We start from the raw sequence: 20715 nt of genomic DNA, 5'->3' as shown, positions 1-20715 counted from the left end.
TGTGCGACTGCTCAGCACATCCCGTAAGCGGACGTCCAGGCTGCCATTGCTGCAGTATTTGTTTTAAACTGAACCATTTGGTGCAAGTTACAGGCCCCCGGTTGCTCACTCTGCTGACTGCTCACTGTGTCCTGTAAGTTCTGGTCATTTGGGAGTACACCCAGGCCACCCCTCTGGAAACCCTCAGACCCCAGCTGTCCCATCAACTGGATGGGCACTCTTCCACTGCCAAGGTCCCTTGAATGGCACTGCCAAGTAGGCAGGAGCATTGCCTGGGTGGCAGTGCAAGGGTACCCGAGTGCCAGGGTGGCACTGCCAAAGGTCAGGGGTCGAGGGGGGGCCATGCCCATTGTTGTTGAAAACTCACCACTATTCTTAGAAGTCCCCCTATACCAAAAAGGGCCGACATTCTAAATGGTGAACAGGGATTCTCACTCCCTGACTCCGATGCAGGCTTCAGTGGGTGCTATTCAGGTCAAACTATGTTTTCAAGTTATCCCCCGGTATAACCCATACCTTCACCGAAGATTTCATCCACTTACCACTTAGTAGCATCGATCCTGGGTCCGGCATTGCTAAGTAAGTTAAGTAGACTTTGGAATAACCACTATTTCAGGTTAAATTAAGTTATTTTATTATTATATTTTTTCTTTTAAAAGCTGCAATTACTTTCTTTACAGAAAGGAAAAAGATCTTGCTTCTGGATCCTTCTGGTTGGTTGAAGGGACCTTCAGGCCCAACTTGACACTCAATCTTCTTTTTAAAATCTGGTCCTCTTTAGATGTATTCGCTGGTTAGCTCGGTTGCTATGTCCTATCTTTCCCATGTACCGAGCTGTGAGAGCTGGCTCTGCTGACTATCTCTGAGCTGACTCTGAGCTGACTCTGCCTACTCTTTAAATTCTAGTCTTCCTTAGATGTATTAGCTGTCTTATCTTTCCCATGGCCGAGCTGACTGTAATCTGACTCTGAGCTGCTTGTTCCTTCTCTGCTTCTCCGCCTCTCTCTGAGTTCTGGTTCTGTGTAATTTCTGCTCTGGTTTCTGGGTTTATATTCTCTTTCTAACAGTTATTAAGTTTTTATCACTTTATTGTAAAGTAACTCTTTTCACTTTGATTGTAAAAAGGGCAGCACGGTAGCCTTGTAGATAGCACAATTGCTTCACAGCTCCAGGGTCCCAGGTTCGATTCCGGCTTGGGTCACTGTCTGTGCGGAGTCTGCACATCCTCCCCGTGTGTGCGTGGGTTTCCTCCGGGTGCTCCGGTTTCCTCCCACAGTCCAAAGATGTGCAGGTTAGGTGGATTGGCCATGATAAATTGCCCTTAGTGTCCAAAATTGCCCTTAGTGGTGGGTGGGGTTACTGGGTTATGGGGATAGTGTGGCGGTGTTGACCTTGGGTAGGGTGCTCTTTCCAAGAGCCGGTGCAGACTTGATGGGCTGAATGGCCTCCTTCTGCACTGTAAATTCTATGTATCTTTGATCTAAACATTCTAATCCAACTAAGTATTCATTTTGACATGACTTCATCTCATAGATCTGATTACATTGTGTCCTTTGTGATGTTCAAAGTTCCTTTGTGATATTCAAAAATGCTTTGGTTTCAAGAGGTGTGAATTTTGGTTTGGTTCCTATCATTTCTATAGTTTTATTTTCCAATTGTGTCCTCAGCTCATAATTTTGACTTTGATTTTGGCTTTAAATTATGTTTCTCGTAGACTGATAGTCGCCAGTTTTCTTTAATTTACCTGGTATTAGCAGGATTTCACACCTAGAATTGTCACCAAATTCAACTGAACCTCATCCTTTCCTTTCCAGCTGCTTACTAAGATAGTTAATTTCAACGAAGGTAGGAAACATTGCCTTTAGCTGTATGCTAAAACTCCATTTGGTTATAACTTGACCAAGGATATCTGCATTTTACAATCCTGCTCTTTGCAGCTGCTGTTAACCCTTTGTGGGATCTTTCCCTGTATCCTCTCATGTTTCTCTCAGACCAGATATTGCCAGACTTCCATGTTTCAAATGACACATCTTTCCATATTTTCAATAACACCATGAATTGATGGTGGAGGGAGTGTTTTAAGGATGGGAGTGTGCAGAGCAGATAAATAGGGGCCTCCGGGAGATTGGGGGGGGGAGTGACGGGTGGGGGTCCTGGAAGGGGGAGGGTGCTTTAAGGAGGGTTGGGGGGACCCCAGGGACCTCATACTGGGGTGTCCTCACTTGGGGGCTGTGGGCTCGTGCCCGTGTGTGTGGGGCGTCACATTGCTCATTGGTCGGGGGGTTGTGGGGGACACACAAGCTCAATTAGAGATCGGGGAACCCTTTCAAAATGGCGGACCGACCTCTGAGTTCAGCTCCCCAGTGCTAAAGCAAATTCTAAGTGTGGGCTAAGCCAGTGAGAAACTCCCCAGAGCCCAAAACAATGACTAGGGGCTGGATTCTCCGATCGGCAACACCGAAATCGCGTTTGGCGATCGGCCGGAGAATGCGTTTGTATGCTGGAATCGGGGGCGGCACCGTTTTTCCGATGCTCTACCCCCTCGAAAACACGTACTCGAGCAGTTATGCCGGACGCCATCGGGACGGCCTCAGGATGTTACCTGAGGCCCTCCCCCAATGGGCCGAGTCCCTGACGGCATGGGGTGCGTATCACAACTTTTGGGGACCTGTGCCCAGCGCTGCCACAATCGGGAAAGGGGGGGGGGGGGGGAAGAGCCGGGGGCAGGGGGAGCGGGGGGGGGGGGAGTGGAGCCAGGTGGGGGAGGGGTGGTGAGCCGTTCTGCTGGCAGGGTGACTTCGATGAAGGCTGGTGAGGGATGCTCTGAGGGGGGGTTGCAAGGGGGCAGGTTTTGGCAGGCCGGATCCGCACCCGGCTGGCGGCATGTTGTACGCCGTGCGCACGCGCAGCCATGGACCTGGCCATTCTGTGACAGTATCCACATGTAAAGCCGTGGACTTTATGCGGTGCAGCTGCTAGCCCCCCACCAGACGGAAGATCTGTGCGGGGGCCCCGCCGACTTTTTGGTTGTAAGGCCAGACAGATCCTATGGACATAGGGCTAAGTGTCATTGTATAGCGGTGGGAAACGCGCCGACAGAGCTGGCGGGAAACTCCCTGAAAAACCCGCCACTAATGAACTTAGAAATTTTCCGGAGGATCGTGCCCTTGGTCTCCCAAATGGAGAATTTCGGCCACTATCTCATAAAATAATCATAGGTGTTGGACTTCCGGTTGTGGCGAGTTGGACTTCCGGTTGCGGTGATGACCAGCTGTGGTGGTATGTATTAGGGGTAATACGGTACACCAGGAATGCCGAGCAGCTATTGGAGGACAGATGCTGGATCCCGATTGGATCCTCCACCTACTGGGCTCCACCCAGATAGGAGGGATATAAGAACCTGGGTTTAATCCCCGCAGCTGCATTCTGTGACTGAGCTGCTGGGGAACGAGTCTGAACAAGTCTGCTCAATAAAGCCTCGATTGAAGTTCTTTACGTCTCGCCTCGTGTGTGATCGATGGTGCTACACCAGCTAAGCCGCACGTTTCGGCACCTCCCGTTTCAACGGACCTTTGGGCTCTTATCGGGAGCCCCAACGGAAATTTTTTACGGCCAAACCCAGTGTGAGGCGACAAAGGAAGGAGTCCCCCCGGGTGTGGATGGAAAGAAGCGATAGTAGTGGCCAGATTGCGGAGGATCCTCTGGAGCAACGGCAGAGAAGAGAAGGGAGAAGCAAGATGGCGGCTGAGGGAGCCCAGATGGTATGGGGCCCGGAACAGCAGGAGTTCCTCCGACGATGTGTGGAGGAGCTCAAGAAGGAGGTGCTGGCGCCGATGTTGCTGGCGATTGAGGGATTGAAGGAGACGCAAAAGACCCAGGCGATAGAGCTCCGTGGAGTGAAGGCAAAGGCAGCCGAGAATGAAGACGAGATACAGGACTTGGTGGTGAAGACGGAGACGCACGAGGCACTACATAAAAGGTGCATAGAAAGGCTGGAAGCCCTGGAAAATAGCTCGAGGAGGAAGAATCTAAGGATTTTGGGTCTTCCCGAAGGGACAGAGGGAGCGGATGTTGGGGCGTATGTGAGTACGATGCTCCATACTTTAATGGGAGCTAAGGCCCCGACGGGCCCCCTGGAAGTGGAGGGAGCATACCGGGTCCTCGTGAGAAGACCAAAGGCAGGGGAAATACCGCGAGCAATAGTGGTGAGGTTCCACCGCTACAAGGACAGGGAGATGGTCCTGAGATGGGCTAAGAAGACACGGAGTAGCAGATGGGAGAACGCGGTGATCCGCGTCTATCAAGATTGGAGTGCGGAAGTGGCGAGAAGGAGGGCGAGTTTCAATCGGGCCAAGGCGGTGCTCCACAGGAAGAAAGTAAAATTTGGAATGTTGCAGCCGGCAAGACTGTGGGTTACACACCAGGGCAAACACCACTACTTTGAGACGGCAGAGGAGGCGTGGACATTTATTCAAGAAGAGAAGTTGGACTAGATTTGAGGAATTGATGTTTGGAAAGAAGTAGCGAGGTGGTGGCAAAGAAATGCAAAGGGGGGAGGGGGGGCGGGTTTATCTGTAAAAATGTTAGAGGGGGGGACACACGAAGAAATGTGGGCGCCGGTGGGGAAGGGGACAGGGAAGGGGAGAGGGAGCTGCGCCACTAGGGGCGGGGCCGAGAGGGAAGCGCGTTTTTTTTTTTTTCCCGCGCTATGGAAATTGCGGCGGGAAAAGTGGGCGCAGGAAGGAAGGGGACCTCACACGCACGGAGGCCAAGGGTAAACGGGGGAAGCCGAGGTCAGCCAGAGTTTGCTGACTCCCGGAAGCAATATGGGGGGAGCAATCAAGCTACAAGGGAATCTAGCGGGGGGGGGGGGGGAGGACACTATCTGGGTTGCTGCTGCTGAGGGTAAGGGGGAGCTGATACGGGATGGGACGGTCGGGACGGGAGGGCGCCGTCTGGGGGACAAACGGGTGCGTGGGACCCGGGTGAGGAGCTGGTTTAAAAAAGGGGATGGCTTGTCGACGATGGGGGGGGTGGGGGGTAAAGGGCCCCCCAACCCGGTTGGTCACGTGGAACGTGAGAGGGCTGAATGGGCCGATTAAGAGGGCAAGGGTATTTGCACACCTAAAGAGACTGAAGCGGATGTGGTTATGCTTCAGGAAACGCACCTTAAATTGGCGGATCAGGTCAGATTAAGGAAAGGATGGGTGGGACAGGTATTCCACTCAGGCTTAGATACAAAAAATAGAGGGGTGGCAATACTGGTGGGGAAACGGGTATCGTTTGAGGCTAAGACCATAGTGGTGGACAATGGGGGCAGGTACGTGATGGTGAGTGGCAGATTGCAAGGTGAGGCGGTGGTGCTGGTGAACGTATACGCCCCGAACTGGGATGACGTGGGTTTTATGAAGCGTATGTTGGGGCGCATCCCGGACCTAGAGATGGGAAATTTGGGAATGGGGGGACTTCAACACGGTGCTGGACCCAGGGCTGGACCGGTCCAGATCTAGGACCGGGAGGAGGCCGGCAGCGGCCAAGGTGCTTAAGGGGTTTATGGAGCAGATGGGAGGAGTAGATCCCTGGAGATTTGCTAGACCGAGGAGTAAAGAGTTTTCCTTCTTCTCCCACGTCCATAAAGTATACTCCCGGATAGACTTTTTGTCCTAGGAAGGGCGCTGATCCCGAAAGTGGTAGGAACGGAATATTCGGCTATAGCCGTTTCAGATCATGCCCCACATTGGGTGGATCTGGATCTAGGAGAGGAGAAGGAGCAGCGCCCACTTTGGATATTAGACATGGGACTGTTGGTGGATGAGGGGGTATGTGGAAGGGTGAGGGGATGTATTGAAAGATACCTAGAGGTCAATGATGATGGAGCGGTCCAGGTGGGAGTAGTATGGGAGGCGCTGAAGGTGGTGGTTAGGGGGGAGCTGATTTCCATCAGAGCCCACAGGGGGAAACAAGAGGGTAAAGAAAGGGAGAGACTGATTGGGGAGATTATGAGGGTGGATAGGCAATATGCGGAGGCCCCGGATGAAGGGCTATACAGGGGAAGATGGAGACTACAGACGGAGTTTGACCTGCTGACCACGGGTAAGGCGGAGACGCAGTGGAGGAAGGCACAGGAAATACAATACGAATATGGGGAAAAGGCGAGCCGATTGCTGGCCCAACAACTTAGGAAGAGGGGGGCGGCGAGAGAGATCGGAGGAGTTAGGGACGGGGAGGGAAGGATGGAGCAGAGAGCGGGGAGGGTGAACGGGGTGTTTAAGTCATTTTATGAGAGGCTGTATAAGTCCCAACCCCCGGAGTGGAAAGAGGGAATGATACGCTTCCTGGACCAGCTGGAGTTCCCGAGGGTTGAGGAGCAGGAGGGGGCAGGTTTGGGAGCGCAGATTGAGGTGGAGGAGGTGATCAAAGGAATTGGGAACATGCAGGCAGGAAAGGCCCCGTGACCAGATGGGTTCCCGGTGGAATTTTACAGGAAATATGTGGACCTACTTACTGGCCCCACTCCTGATGAGAGTCTTCAATGAGGCTAAGGAAAGGGGGACACTACCCCCGACAATGTCGAAGGCGACGATATCGTTGATCCTGAAACGAGACAAAGACGCGCTGCAGTGCGGGTCATACAGGCCCATCTCCCTCCTAAATGTAGATGCCAAGTTACTAGCTAAAGTGATGGCGACAAGGATAGAGGACTGTGTCCCTGGGGTGGTACATGACGACCAGACAGGGTTTGTTAAAGGGAGGCAATTGAATGCCAATATACGAAGATTGCTGGGGGTTATGATGATGCCCCCACCGGAGGGGGAGGCGGAGATAGTGGTGGCGATGGATGCAGAGAAGGCATTTGATAGAGTGGAGTGGGACTACCTGTGGGAGGTACTGAAGAGATTTGGATTTGGAGAGGGGTTCATCAGATGGGTTCAGCTCCTGTACGGGGCCCCGGTGGCAAACGTGGTTACAAACAGGCAACGATCCGACTATTTCCGATTACATAGGGGCACAAGACAGGGGTGCCCCCTGTCCCCGTTACTGTTCGCGTTGGCAATCGAGCCATTGGCCATAGCGCTGAGGGGCTCTAAGAAGTGGAGGGGGGTGCTCAGAGGAGGAGAGGAACATCGGGTGTCATTATATGCGGATGATATGCTGCTATATGTGGCGGACCCAGTGGAGGGGATGCCAGAGATAATGCAGACACTCAGGGAGTTTGGAGAGTTCTCGGGATATAAATTGAATATGGGAAAGAGTGAACTTTTTGTGATGCACCCCGGGGAACAGGGCAGGGGGATAGACGATCTGCCGCTGAGGAGAGTAGCAAGGGATTTTAGATATCTAGGGATCCAGGTGGCCAGGAACTGGGGAACTTTGCATGAACTTAACTTGACGCGACTGGTAGAGCAGATGGAGGAGGACTTTAAGAGGTGGGACATGGTGCCCCTGTCATTGGCGGGCAGAGTACAGGCCGTTAAAATGGTGGTCCTCCCGAGGTTTCTTTTTGTGTTTCAGTGCCTCCCCATACTGATTACAAAGGCCTTTTTCAAGAAATTGGACAGGAGTATTGTGAGCTTTGTGTGGGCTGGAAAGACCCCGAGGGTAAAGAGGGGGTTTGTGCAGCGCAGTAGGGACAGAGGGGGACTGGCACTGCCGAGTCTGAGTGACTATTATTGGGCCGCCAACGTGTCCATGATATGTAAGTGGATGAGGGAAGAAGAAGGGGCGGCGTGGAAAAGGCTGGAGATGGCGCCCTGTAAGGGAACAAGTTTAAAAGCACTGGCGACGGCGCCGTTACCGTTCCCCCCCCCCGAAAAAATACACCACAAACCCAGTAGTGGGGGCGACTTTGAAGATTTGGGGGCAGTGGAGACGACATAGGAGAGTGACGGGTGCCTCAGTGTGGTCCCCGATAAGGAACAATCACAGGTTCGTCCCGGGGAGGATAGATGGGGGATTCCAATCTTGGCAGCGAGCAGGAATTGGGAAGTTGAAGGACTTGTTCTTGGATGGGACGTTCGCAAGTTTGGGAGCATTGGTAGAAAAATACGGGTTGCCACCTGGGAATGCCTTCCGATATATGCAAGTGAGGGCATTTGCGAGGCAACAGGTGAGGGAATTTCCGCAGCTCCCGGCGCAAGGGATCCAGGACAGAGTGATTTCGGGGTCATGGGTCGGTGAAGGTAAAGTGTCCGATATATACAGGGAAATGAGAGACGAGGGGGAGACGATGGTAGAGGAGCTGAAGGGTAAATGGAAGGAGGAGCTGGGGGAAGAGATTGAGGAGGGGCTGTCGGCAGATGCCCTAAGTAGGTGGTTTGAAGTGTGTCTACTTCAATGCCAGGAGTATACGAAATAAGGTAGGGGAACTGGCAGCATGGGTTGGTACCTGGGACTTCGATGTTGTGGCCATTTCGGAGACATGGATAGAGCAGGGACAGGAATGGATGTTGCAGGTTCCGGGGTTTAGGTGTTTTAGTAAGCTCAGAGAAGGAGGCAAAAGAGGGGGAGGTGTGGCGCTGCTAGTCAAGAGCAGTATTACGGTGGCGGAGAGGATGCTAGATGGGGACTCATCTTCCGAGGTATTATGGGCTGAAGTTAGAAACAGGAAAGGAGAGGTCACCCTGTTGGGAGTTTTCTATAGGCCTCCAAATAGTTCTAGGGATGTAGAGGAAAGGATGGCGAGGATGATCCTGGATAAGAGCGAAAGTAATAGGGTAGTTATTATGGGAGACTTTAACTTTCCAAATATTGACTGGAAAAGATATAGTTCGAGTACATTAGATGGGTCGTTTTTTGTACAGTGTGTGCAGGAGGGTTTCCTGACACAGTTTGTTGACAGGCCAACAAGAGGCGAGGCCACATTGGATTTGGTTTTGGGTAATGAACCAGGCCAGGTGTTGGATTTGGAGGTAGGTGAGCACTTTGGGGACAGTGACCACAATTCGGTGACGTTTACGTTAAGGATGGAAAGGGATAAGTATACACCGCAGGGCAAGAGTTATAGCTGGGGGAAGGGAAATTATGATGCCATTAGACGTGACTTGGGGGGATAAGGTGGAGAAGTAGGCTGCAAGTTTTGGACACACTGGATAAGTGGAGCTTGTTCAAGGATCAGCTACTGCGTGTTCTTGATAAGTATGTACCGGTCAGGCAGGGAGGAAGGTGCCGAGCGAGGGAACCGTGGTTTACCAAAGAAGTGGAATCTCTTGTTAAGAGGAAGAAGGAGGCCTATGTGAAGATGAGGTGTGAAGTTTCAGTTGGGGCGATGGATAGTTACAAGGTAGCGAGGAAGGATCTAAAGAGAGAGCTAAGACGAGCAAGGAGGGGACATGAGAAGTATTTGGCAGGAAGGATCAAGGAAAACCCAAAAGCTTTCTATAGGTATGTCAGGAATAAGCGAATGACGAGGGACAGAGTAGGACCAGTCAAGGACAGGGATGGGAAGTTGTGTGTAGAGTCTGAAGAGATAGGCGAGATACTAAATGAATATTTTTCGTCAGTATTCACTCAGGAAAAAGATAATGTTGTGGAGGAGAATGCTGAGCTCCAGGTAAATAGATTAGATGGCATTGAGGTACGTAGGGAAGAGGTGTTGGCAATTCTGGACAGGCTGAAAATAGATAAGTCCCCGGGACCTGATGGGATTTATCCTAGGATTCTCTGGGAGGCCAGGGAAGAGATTGCTGGACCATTGGCTTTGATTTTTATGTCATCATTGGATACAGGAATAGTGCCAGAGGACTGGAGGATAGCAAATGTGGTCCCTTTGTTCAAAAACGGGAGCAGAGACAACCCCGGCAACTATAGATCGGTGAGCCTCACGTCTGTAGTGGGTAAAGTCTTGGAGGGGATTATAAGAGACAAGATTTATAATCATCTAGATAGGAATAATATGATCAGGGATAGTCAGCATGGCTTTGTGAAGGGTAGGTCATGCCTCACAAACCTTATTGAGTTCTTTGAGAAGGTGACTGAACAGGTAGACGAGGGTAGAGCAGTTGATGTGGTGTATATGGATTTCAGCAAAGCGTTTGATAATGTTCCCCACGGTAGGCTATTGCAGAAAATACGGAGGCTGGGGATTGAGGGTGATGTAGAGATGTGGATCAGAAATTGGCTAGCTGAAAGAAGACAGAGGGTGGTGGTTGATGGGAAATGTTCAGAATGGAGTTCTGTCACAAGTGGAGTACCACAAGGATCTGTTCTGGGGCCGTTGCTGTTTGTCATTTTTATCAATGACCTAGAGGAAGGCGCAGAAGGGTGGGTGAGTAAATTTGCAGACGATACTAAAGTCGGTGGTGTTGTCGATAGTGTGGAAGGAAGTAGCAGGTTACAGAGGGATATAGATAAGCTGCAGTGCTGGGCTGAGAGGTGGCAAATGGAGTTTAATGTAGAGAAGTGTGAGGTGATTCACTTTGGAAGGAAAAACAGGAATGTGGAATATTTGGCTAATGGAAAAGTTCTTGAAAGTGTGGATGAGCAGAGGGATCTAGGTGTCCATGTACATAGATCCCTGAAAGTTGCCACCCAGGTTGATAGGGTGGTGAAGAAGGCCTATGGAGTGTTGGCCTTTATTGGTAGAGGGATTGAGTTCCGGAGTCAGGAGGTCATGTTGCAGCTGTACAGAACTCTGTTACGGCCGCATTTGGAGTATTGCGTACAGTTCTGGTCACCGCATTATAGGAAGGACGTGGAGGCTTTGGAACGGGTGCAGAGGAGATTTACCAGGATGTTGCCTGGTATGGAGGGAAAATCTTATGAGGAAAGGCTGATGGACTTGAGGTTGTTTTCGTTAGAGAGAAGAAGGTTAAGAGGAGACTTAATAGAGGCATACAAAATGATCAGAGGGATAGATAGGGTGGACAGTGAGAGCCTTCTCCCGCGGATGGAAATGGCTAGCACGAGGGGACATAGCCTTAAACTGAGGGGTAATAGATATAGGACAGAGGTCAGGGGTAAGTTCTTTACGCAAAGAGTAGTGAGGCCGTGGAATGCCCTACCTGCTACAGTAGTGAACTCGCCAACATTGAGGGCATTTAAAAGTTTATTGGATAAACATATGGATGATAATGGCATAGTGTAGGTTAGATGGCTTTTGTTTCGGTGCAACATCGTGGGCCGAAGGGCCTGTACTGCGCTGTATTGTTCTATGTTCTATGTTCTAAGTAGGGTAAATTCCTCGTCCTCGTGTGCCAGGCTTAGCCTGATCCAATTCAAGGTTCTACACAGGGCGCATATGACGGGAGCAAGGCGGAGTAGATTTTTTGGAGTGGAGGATAGGTGCGGGAGGTACACGGGAAGCCCGGCGAACCACACCCACGTGTTTTGGTCATGTCCGGTATTGCATGGGTTCTGGGTGGGTGTGGCAAGAGCTCAAAGGTGGTGGGGGTCCGGGTCGAACCTAGCTGGGGGTTAGCTATATTTGGGGTTGCAGAAGAGCCAGGAGTGCAGGAGGCGAGAGAGGCCGATGTTTTGGCCTTTGCGCCCCTAGTAGCCCGGCGAAGGATTCTACTTATGTGGAAAGAAGCCAAACCCCCGGGCGTGGAGGCCTGGATAAACGACGTGGCAGGGTTTATAAAATTGGAGCGAATAAAATACGCACTAAGAGGTTCGGCTCAAGGGTTCACCAGGCGGTGGCAACCGTTCCTCGACTATCTCGCAGAGCGATAAGGGAAAACAGGAAAGACAGCAGCAGCAACCCAGGGGGGAGGGGGAGGGGGGGGGGGGGTGGGGGCGGGGAGGGTGTATTCGGTGTTTGGGTTTTTTTTGTTTTCCATCCTAGTTGTTTATATTTATTTTTTCAGTATTATTATTTCTTTTCTTGTTCTTTTTCTGCACTTGTTGTTAGTTTAATATATTGTTTAAATAACGGTCAATGTACATTTTGTTACAAAGTTGTAAAAATGGAAAATTCTTTATGATCGAAAAACTTTAATAAAATATATTTCAATAAAATAATCATAGGTAAGGAAGGTGATTTTGTCCAACTCCGCTCATCTATCCAAAAGTAACTCTACTGCCCAACCCTGTTATTGCAGCATCCAAAAGTCTCTGAACGCCACCCAATGTGTGTGTGTGTGTGTGTGTGTGTGTGTGTGTGTGTGTGTGTGTGTGTGTGTAACATTTACCCTTGCCCTCGTGTCAACAGTAATAATAATAATCGCTTATTGTCACAAGTAGGCGTCAATGAAGTTACTGTGAAAAGCCGCTAGTCGCCACATTCCAGCTCTTGTTCGGGGAGGCTGGTACGGGAATTGAACCCGCGCTGTTTGCATTGTTCTGCATTACAAGCCAGCTGTTTAGCACACTGTGCTGAAACCAGGGTGTTCAAACATCAGCAGCCCTCTATCACTGATGGTCGTGTATGCCTCAATAAAATTACTTCCTTTTAAAGCAGAAGAAACCAGGGGCAAAATTCTCCATAAACGGCGTGATGTCCGCCGACCGGCGCCAGAAACGGCGCATATCAGTCCGGCATCGCGCCGCCCCAAAGGTGCGGAATCCTCCGCATCTTGACCGGCCGAGCCCTAACCTTGAGGGGCTAGGCCCGCGCCGGACTGATTTCCGCCTCGCCAGCTGGCGGGAAAGGCCTTTGGTGCCCTGCCAGCTGGCGCGGAAATGACATTGCCGGGCGGCGCATGTGCGGGAGCGTCAGCGGCCGCTCACGGCATCCCCGCGCATGCGCAGTGGAGGAAGTCTCTTCCGCCTCCGCCATGGTGGAGACCGTGGCGAAGGCGGAAGGAAAAGAGTGCCCCCACGGCACCGGCCTGCCCGCGGATCGGTGGGCCCCTATCGCGGGCCAGGCCACCATGGGGGCACCCCCCGGGGCCAGATCGCCCCACGCCCCCCCCCCCCCCAGGACCCCGGAGCCCGCCCGCGCCGCCTTGTCCCGCCGGTAAGGTAGGTGGTTTAATCCACGCCGGCGGGACAGGCATTTTAGCAGCGGGACTTCGGCCCATCCGGGCCGGAGAATCGCCGGGGGGGGCCCGCCAACCGGCGCGGCGCGATTCCCACCCCCGCCGCATCTCCGGTGCCGGAGAATTCGGCCACCGGCGGGCGCGGGATTCACGCCAGCCCCCGGCGATTCTCCGACCCGGCGGGGGGTCGGAGAATCTCGCCCCAGATCCTTCAGGTTTCAAGTCCTCTGAAACTATGAATCTCTGACACAGGAACCTTGCTGTTCTTTAGTGAACCACAGTGAAAAACAGTTTTGTGCTGAACCTGTTTCATGTGTGGTCACAATAGAAAAAAAATGTTAGTTTAGATTCCAGCCCCTCATTTTCTACACCTTTTGTGCTAAATGTTACAAGTTTTTTAATGCAGTTGAACACTTTTCACTCACTGAGAATATTTTCCTTTTCCTCAGCTATGGTGTGTTGCTGTGGGAACTGCTGACTGGGGAAGTTCCGTTCAGGGGGATTGACGGACTGGCTGTGGCCTATGGGGTGGCTATGAACAAACTGGCCCTTCCCATTCCTTCCACTTGTCCAGAACTGTTCAGCAAACTCATGGAAGGTAAGGAGCTCTCCTTCACGAGGGCAGAAATACCCTCTGTCATCAACACATTATGACAAATGTTAGGATAAGCAACAAGATGAAATAGATCACAATTCCAACATCTTGGCTCTTTGTCAAGGACCTGCTTATGGTGCTGAAGGATTTAAAAAATATATATTTTATTCAATCTTTGGTTGTTTTATTTTTCCTACTGTTTAAAGAGTCGTGTTGAAAGCTGCCCTGATGGTGATATTCCAATGTACAAAAGATCCTAACTCACTTCCTGCCAATTAAAAATTGAGCTTAAGACTGAGGAGAACAAATGGTTGGTGTAGAATGAGCAGCATTTTTATTTTTATATTTCAACTTGACAAAGGTGGAGATGGTGACAAGGTATTGAGAAGTGTTATAATTCGTTATAAGTCGTTATAATTCGCTGCTCATTTGCTGTGCAAAGGAGGAATCTGGAGGCAGGCTTTCCTTCATACAGGTTGATTCTCAAAACCAGGAGAACACAGGCACAGACTCCCTTTTCCTTCTCATGCACAGATGGAAACTAGTTTTTCATAGATTATCATAGAATTTACAGTGCAGAAGGAGGCCATTCGGCCCCCCAAGTCTGCACCGGCTCTTGGAAAGAGCACCCTACCCAAGGACAACACATTCACCCTATCCCCATAACCCAGTAACCCCACCCAACACTAAGGGCAATTTTGGACACTAAGGGCAATTTATCATGGCCAATCCACCTAACCTGCACATCTTTGGACTGTGGGAGGAAACCGGAGCACCCGGAGGAAACCCACGCACACACTGGGAGGATGTGCAGACTCCGCACAGACAGTGACCCAAGCCGGAATCGAACCTGGGACCCTGGAGCTGTGAAGCAATTGTGCTATCCACAATGCTACCGTGCCCACAATGTTATAGTTCTTACACATACTTTAAAATAATGCCCTAACCTCTCCCCGATTCGTAACACCCGCTCTGCCTTAAAACTAGAGCCAGCACCTCATTGTGACAGGACTGCAACATTAACGAGCAGGCTCGATGCAAAACACTCAGTTTTGTGTTACTGGGATTCTCGCCCAAGATTCTGACCTATGAACAATAAGATTGTTATCCTTGCACCTTTGTAACTTTGTCCTTGATAAGGGGAGTGCGAGAACAGGAATGTCAATGGAAGTGCCATATAAGCCTAGAACCACCAGTCTCGCTAGCAATCACCTTGGAAGATTAGCCACGGAAATGGGAGCTGAACTTGTGCCTGTTCATTCATTAATGTACGGTAGCTGTGTCAGTAAGGATTGATGACCTGTATATGTAAGTAGGTTAATTTCCTGTGGACTGGGATATATTGGAGCTGGGGGAGAGTTCTGGGTGTAATGTCCAAAGGAAATCTCCTGCTCCCATTAGTTAGCAGTGTTATCGTGACACTGAACCTCACATTGGATTAATCTTTGTTCATAGATTACATAGAACATAGATTACATAGAATTTACAGTGCAGAAGGAGGCCATTAAGCCCATTGAGTCTGCACCAGACCCTTGAAAAAGCACCCCACCTAAGCCTACAGATCTACCCTATACCTGTAACCCGATCCAGCCTTTTATTTTTGGACACTAAGGGCAATTTAGCATGGCCAATCCACCTAACCTGCACATCTTTGGACTGTGCGAGGAAACCAGAGCACCCAGAGGAAACCCACACAGACACGTGGAGAGCATGCAGACTTGGCACAGACAGTGACCCAAGCCGGGAATTGAACCTGGGACCCTGGAGCTGTGAAGCACAGTGCTAACCATTGTGCTCCCATGCCGCACCAAACTAAAATAAACAAATGTTTAAAATGTCCAGCAGGTTTGCGATTGACTCTAAAGAGAAAATTCAGGTTAGAAAGGGAGAAACGAAACCAGTTTCACAGATATGAGGGCTGTCGGAAGTTCAAAGATAGGAAACTACATTAAAAGATATGATGGCAGATGACCAATGTTGAGCAGTTAAAGAAACACTCATATTTCTCGATGAATATGTTTCCCATTGAGAACTAAAAACTCCATGGAAATAGTGATCCCTCCTTGGCTAACCAAAGGTTCAGGATGACAGGAAATTAAAAGAAGAGGGTTATAATATTGCCAAGAAGCATAGTAAACCTGAGGATTAAGACACTTTTGGAAACCAGCAAAAGATGACCAAAAAGTGTTGGAGGGAGGAAATAGAGTATGAGGGCTGGCAAGAAATATAAAAACAGATGGTTAATAACTTCAAGTCTGTAAAAAGAAAGATAGAAGTGAAAATGAACGTGGAGGATGAGACAACGATCTGTAGAAAGAGGGATAAAGGAATGGCTGAGATGGTGAACAAAATATTTTGTAGAAGACGCAAAAAAAACCCAGAAATAGTGGGACAGCATGGATCTAATGAGAGTGAGCAACTTAAAGTAATGAACATATAAGTAAAGAAGTATTGGAGAAATGAATAGGACTAAAAGCTGATTAGTCATCTGGCCCTGTTGCCCTACTTCCTTTGATGCTGTGCCGGTGGCACAGTGTAACGTCACTGGACTAGCAATCCAGAGGTCCTGGCTAATGATCTGGGGACATGGGTTCAAGACCCACCACAGCAGCTGCTGGAATTTAAATTCAATGGATAAATCTGGAATTATAAAGCTGGTATTCCGCGATGGTGACCATGAAACTATTATTGTTGTAAGGATCCATCTGGTTCACTAATGTCCTTTAGGGAAGAAAATCTGCCATCCTTGCCCGGTCTGACCTACATGTGATTCCACAGAAATGTGGGTGACTCTTAGCTGCCCTCTGACATGTTCAGTTCAAGGGTAATTCAGGATGGGCAACAAAAGCAGAGGAGACCTTGTGGCATGCAGTGTGAATGCCCCTACCTTTGAACCAGAAGCTCCGAGTCCCACCCCAAGACTTGATTGCCAAGGAAGATGCGTTCATAACTCGGCCAAGCAGGTTAAGTGTCGACCTGCAAATCCTTCCAAACACGCCAATAGCTGGCAGTAAGAACGGGAGAGACTCCTGTCAGCCATACCAGATGTGGAGTGGTTCCCCTCGAGCTATAAGCCTTGGCAGCAGACTAGCAGCCTGTTCTGGGAATACTAGCTATGGAAACAGACAGGGAAGAGAATTGGAACAAATGCGGGCTCTTCCCGTGGCCCCCACATCCCATGAAATAATTTTTTAAAAAACGAGGTGGCAGTGGATTAATTGATTGTAATCATTGAAAATTCCTAGATTCTGGAATGTTCCTCGTAAGGTTGTGTTCCCAGAGGGCAACACTACCTCCTGCTGCCTCTGGAACACATTGCAGTTTTCAATAGGAGGATGGAGTGGGGAGAAGTGGAGGTGGTCCCAGGCCCATTGAATAGTAAAAACCAGCAGCATATTCAACTGTGCGCCAGGGTACATCACAGTGAAATACATGTCAAATGCCTGAACTTCACTAGATTGCTTTGGTTGAGATGCCGAGGCAGTTTTCATAAGAAAAGCAGGAAATATTGGAAGTGGTGGCTATCCCTGGACTGTTTCCTGGCCCGTCTAGTTTGTAAGTGACCTAAGCAGAGACCCATAGACAGGTCCACTGATTAACCCTTCAGCTGAGAGCCCTTGGGAGAAGAGAAACACATTTTGTATTAAATAAATAACGGAATAGAAATTCTGGTGGCTTTGCTTCAGATTGCTGGAACACCGATCCACACTCTCGCCCCTCGTTCAGCTGCATTTTGGATCAGCTCACTGCCATCGAGGAATCTGGCTTCTTTGAAATGCCGCAGGATTCTTTCCATTCCTTGCAGGAAGAATGGAAACAAGAGATCCAGGAAATGTTTGATCAACTTCGGGAAAAGGAGAAGGTAGGACATTTAAACTTTGCTGCATTGTTTTCTTCCCCTCCCTCCCTCCCTCACTACCAACCTCTCACCCTTCCTCCACCCCTCCCCCCCCCCCCCCCTCCACCACTCCCTCCCTCTCCACCACTCCTTCCCTCTCCACCACTCCCTCCCTCTCCACCACTCCCTCCTTCCCTCCCTCCCTCCACCACATCCTCCCTCACTCCACCACACCCTCCCTCGCTTTAATTCCTCCCTCCCTCCAACGGGGTTGATAGGTTTAATGCAGCAGAAGGTAGGAAGACAAGGGAATTCTATCTCAGGGGGACTGCCTCCCCGATCTGCAAGCCCCTGAAGGTAACCAATTTTTAGGGTAGGTAAACAAGCTCAATTGACCCTAAATTATTTATTTAAATATGGAGGGTGGGCAGTTGAGTTGGGTCCAACCACCTCCCCCCTCCCAATACTTTGGGGCTGAGCTCTGGGTGGGCAGAAAGACAGTGGATTTCTTGTTTTCCTTGTCTCTCCCCCACCCCCCCACCCAAAACATACCTGGCGGGGCAGATAAAATGCAGCCTCCTATTCAATTGAGACCAAATGAGGCTAATCTTTCATTCATTTGGAAATACAAATGCTCCAAACTTTCTTCAAAATATTCTATTTTACTTGATTAAATGATGAATTCTTTTGATGTATTCACTTTATTCCTTTATCTTTCCCTCATTACCCAGGTGAGCTAATGCTCTGTGATAGTGATTAATATGGACCAGCAAAGTCTCAGCTTTGACACTCCTGTTTGTACTAGGTTAACATTATACTGACTAGAACCAGTAGTGGTACCATATATCACAGCCACAAGCATTGGGACGCATCCTCTACCTAGATTATAAGCAGCAGCCAGAGATTTTATTGTTCTCTTAATTTGCCTCTTGGACCCTCCGTGCACACGGTTCAATACATTTCAGCTGTGGCCCGGTTGGTAGCATTCTTGCCCATTGTGTGAGAAATTACTGGGCTCAAGTATCAGTTTAGGAGCAGGATTTTCCGCTTCCTTAGCCGTGTATTTCTCAGTGGCACGCCATTCGCTGGCGGCAGAATTCTCTACTCCCACTACTTAAGCCACCCTACACCGCGGGGGCCGAGAATTCCGGCCTCGAACTTTAGCAAAGAATATCAACGCTGACACTCCTGCGCAGTACTGGTGGGGCGTGGCACTGTCAAAGGTGCCGTCTTTCAGGTGAGACTTTTAAACAGACGTCCCATCTACCTGTCCGGGTGGATATAAACGACCCTGTGATACTCGTTTGAAGAAGAACCGGGGGGTTATCCCCAGTGTCCTGGCCAATAATTATCCCTCAATCAATATCACCAAAACAAATGATCTGTTATTATCACATTGCTATTTGTGGGAGGTTGCTGTTCGCACATTGGCTGCCATTTTTTTATACATTACTATAATACACTTCAAAAGCCTACATTGATTTGAATGATGTCCAGAAGTTGTAAAAGGTGCTACCTAAATGCAAGTTTTTCTTTCTAATCTATTCAGAGGTGCTATGGGAGCGATTACACTGTCCAACTTTGCCCCACTAACCTTAACTGGAGTGGTGGCAGCAAAGGAGTGTCAGCTCCTGTTCAAATGCAGGGAGTCCCTCAGAGGCTCCACAGTTATATATAATGACCAGGTCAGGATCCAAAGATCTCAGTAAAGGATGGCATGAAGATGGAAAAGAATAAGCAAAAAGATATAGTGGTCACCAAGCATGGATTGAAATCACACACTCCACAGTTTTGTGGTACTTTGCGATCTAACCAAAATAAAGCCGAGTCTGTCCTGAGTGGTATTAACGGGGGTTGCCGCCTGCGCTTGTAACTATCTGATAGCACTCCGTTGCTACTTCAGGCCCCGGCGGGGAACACACACCCCGCCCCCCCCCATCACCGAGGCCACACTTAGCGTCGATCCCGCACTTGCGTCGATCCCGCACTTAGGAAATCCGATGAGTGGAGCTTCTCAATGCAGGAAGCGATCAGGTAGTCATTTTTAAATGCTACCCAGTACCATTTAACCCTCCAATGTGACCCCCAGACCCCCCAGCACACCTGTTAGGGACCCTTGATCCAAATGCTGACAGGGCACTTCCAGGCCCAATCGCCGGCATGGGCAAAATGCCAACTTGGCACTTTGGCATTGACAACCTGGCAGTGCCCCTTCTAGCAAGGCAGTGCCACTGGACACCCATGTGGTACTGGCAGGTTGCCCACGTGGCACTACAGCAGTGCCAGGGTGCCAGTCTGGCCAGAGGCCGACCAACCAGGACCCTCCGATCGCCTGGGAGAACCCTCCCCCCAAGTGCCGGTATGCCTAGTCCTCATTTGGCCGGGATCTCCTCGGCAAGGCCGATAGATGCTGGGTGGCCGCTCGATCAGGCGTCAGCACGGCTAAGTCGGTTTTTAAACTCACCTCACTGTGCGAGACGGGGCCCCGCCTTGTGAGGGCAGGCCCCAGATTGCAATGTCCCGCGAGATCTGGTTAGGTCTCACTAGGTGTAATGGCCGTCCGGAATCCCAGTGGTGGCCTTTCCCAGGATCTACTGGACCCTTCCCACTCTGATTCCGGAGGGAGACGGCCAGTAAATCGCGCCCTCGGAGTTGCATTTGCGGGAAATTAAATGAATTTTGGTTGATGAAACAGCCTGTTGAATACAAATGGCATACAGGTTACGCTGCAGGCTCTCCCTGTTAAACCTCGTGCACGATTGTAACGCAACATTTATCTGCCTGCACACCCGGTGCTCAGAGCTGTGCCCAGTATGAAAGGGAGCAGGAACAGCATCTAGTGCTGAGTGTTAGCCTGGCCTAATGTACCGTGTTTGTTGGTCGGCCTCAACTCTGTCATGAAATGAATATCCTGTGTTGACCAGGAACTGCGGACCTGGGAGGAAGAGCTGTCTCGCGCTGCCCTACAGCAGAAGAACCAGGAGGAGCTGCTGCGGCGTCGGGAGCAGGAGCTGGCCGAGCGAGAGATCGACATCCTGGAGCGAGAGCTCAACATTATCTTTCACCAGCTACACCAGGAGAAGCCCAAGGTGAAGAAACGCAAAGGCAACTTCAAGAAGAGCAGGCTCAAACTCAAGGACGGCAACCGGATCAGCCTCCCGTCCGGTAGGTAACAACTTATTGATTCTCCTGTTTCAGAACTGTCCCTACCTCTTCACCCAAGCGGCTCACTGAGCGTTTCACACGTTCAGTGAAGGAGAATGTGAGTAAAAGTGACCGGGGGCAGCATGTGGCGCAGTGGTTAGCACTGAGACTGTGGCGCTGAGGACCGGGTTCGAATCCCGGCCCTGGGTTACTGTCTGTGT

At 50.2% G+C, this 20715-nt stretch overlaps 1 protein-coding gene across 2 annotated transcripts in view; it reads left to right on the top strand.

The window, feature by feature from the left end:
• map3k9 (mitogen-activated protein kinase kinase kinase 9) overlaps positions 1-20715 on the top strand; it is a 274576-nt gene that overhangs the window by 219158 nt on the left and 34703 nt on the right. For both annotated transcript variants that reach the window (XM_072486011.1, XM_072486002.1), the window contains exons 4-6: positions 13367-13515; positions 17199-17374; positions 20275-20515. In XM_072486011.1, coding sequence (XP_072342112.1) covers positions 13367-13515; positions 17199-17374; positions 20275-20515 — 566 coding nt within the window. The remainder of the gene's footprint in view (positions 1-13366; positions 13516-17198; positions 17375-20274; positions 20516-20715) is intronic.

This window comes from Scyliorhinus torazame, chromosome 2 (assembly GCF_047496885.1).
Source record: "Scyliorhinus torazame isolate Kashiwa2021f chromosome 2, sScyTor2.1, whole genome shotgun sequence".
NCBI lineage: Eukaryota > Metazoa > Chordata > Chondrichthyes > Carcharhiniformes > Scyliorhinidae > Scyliorhinus > Scyliorhinus torazame.
This window is presented reverse-complemented; position numbering and strand designations above follow the sequence as displayed.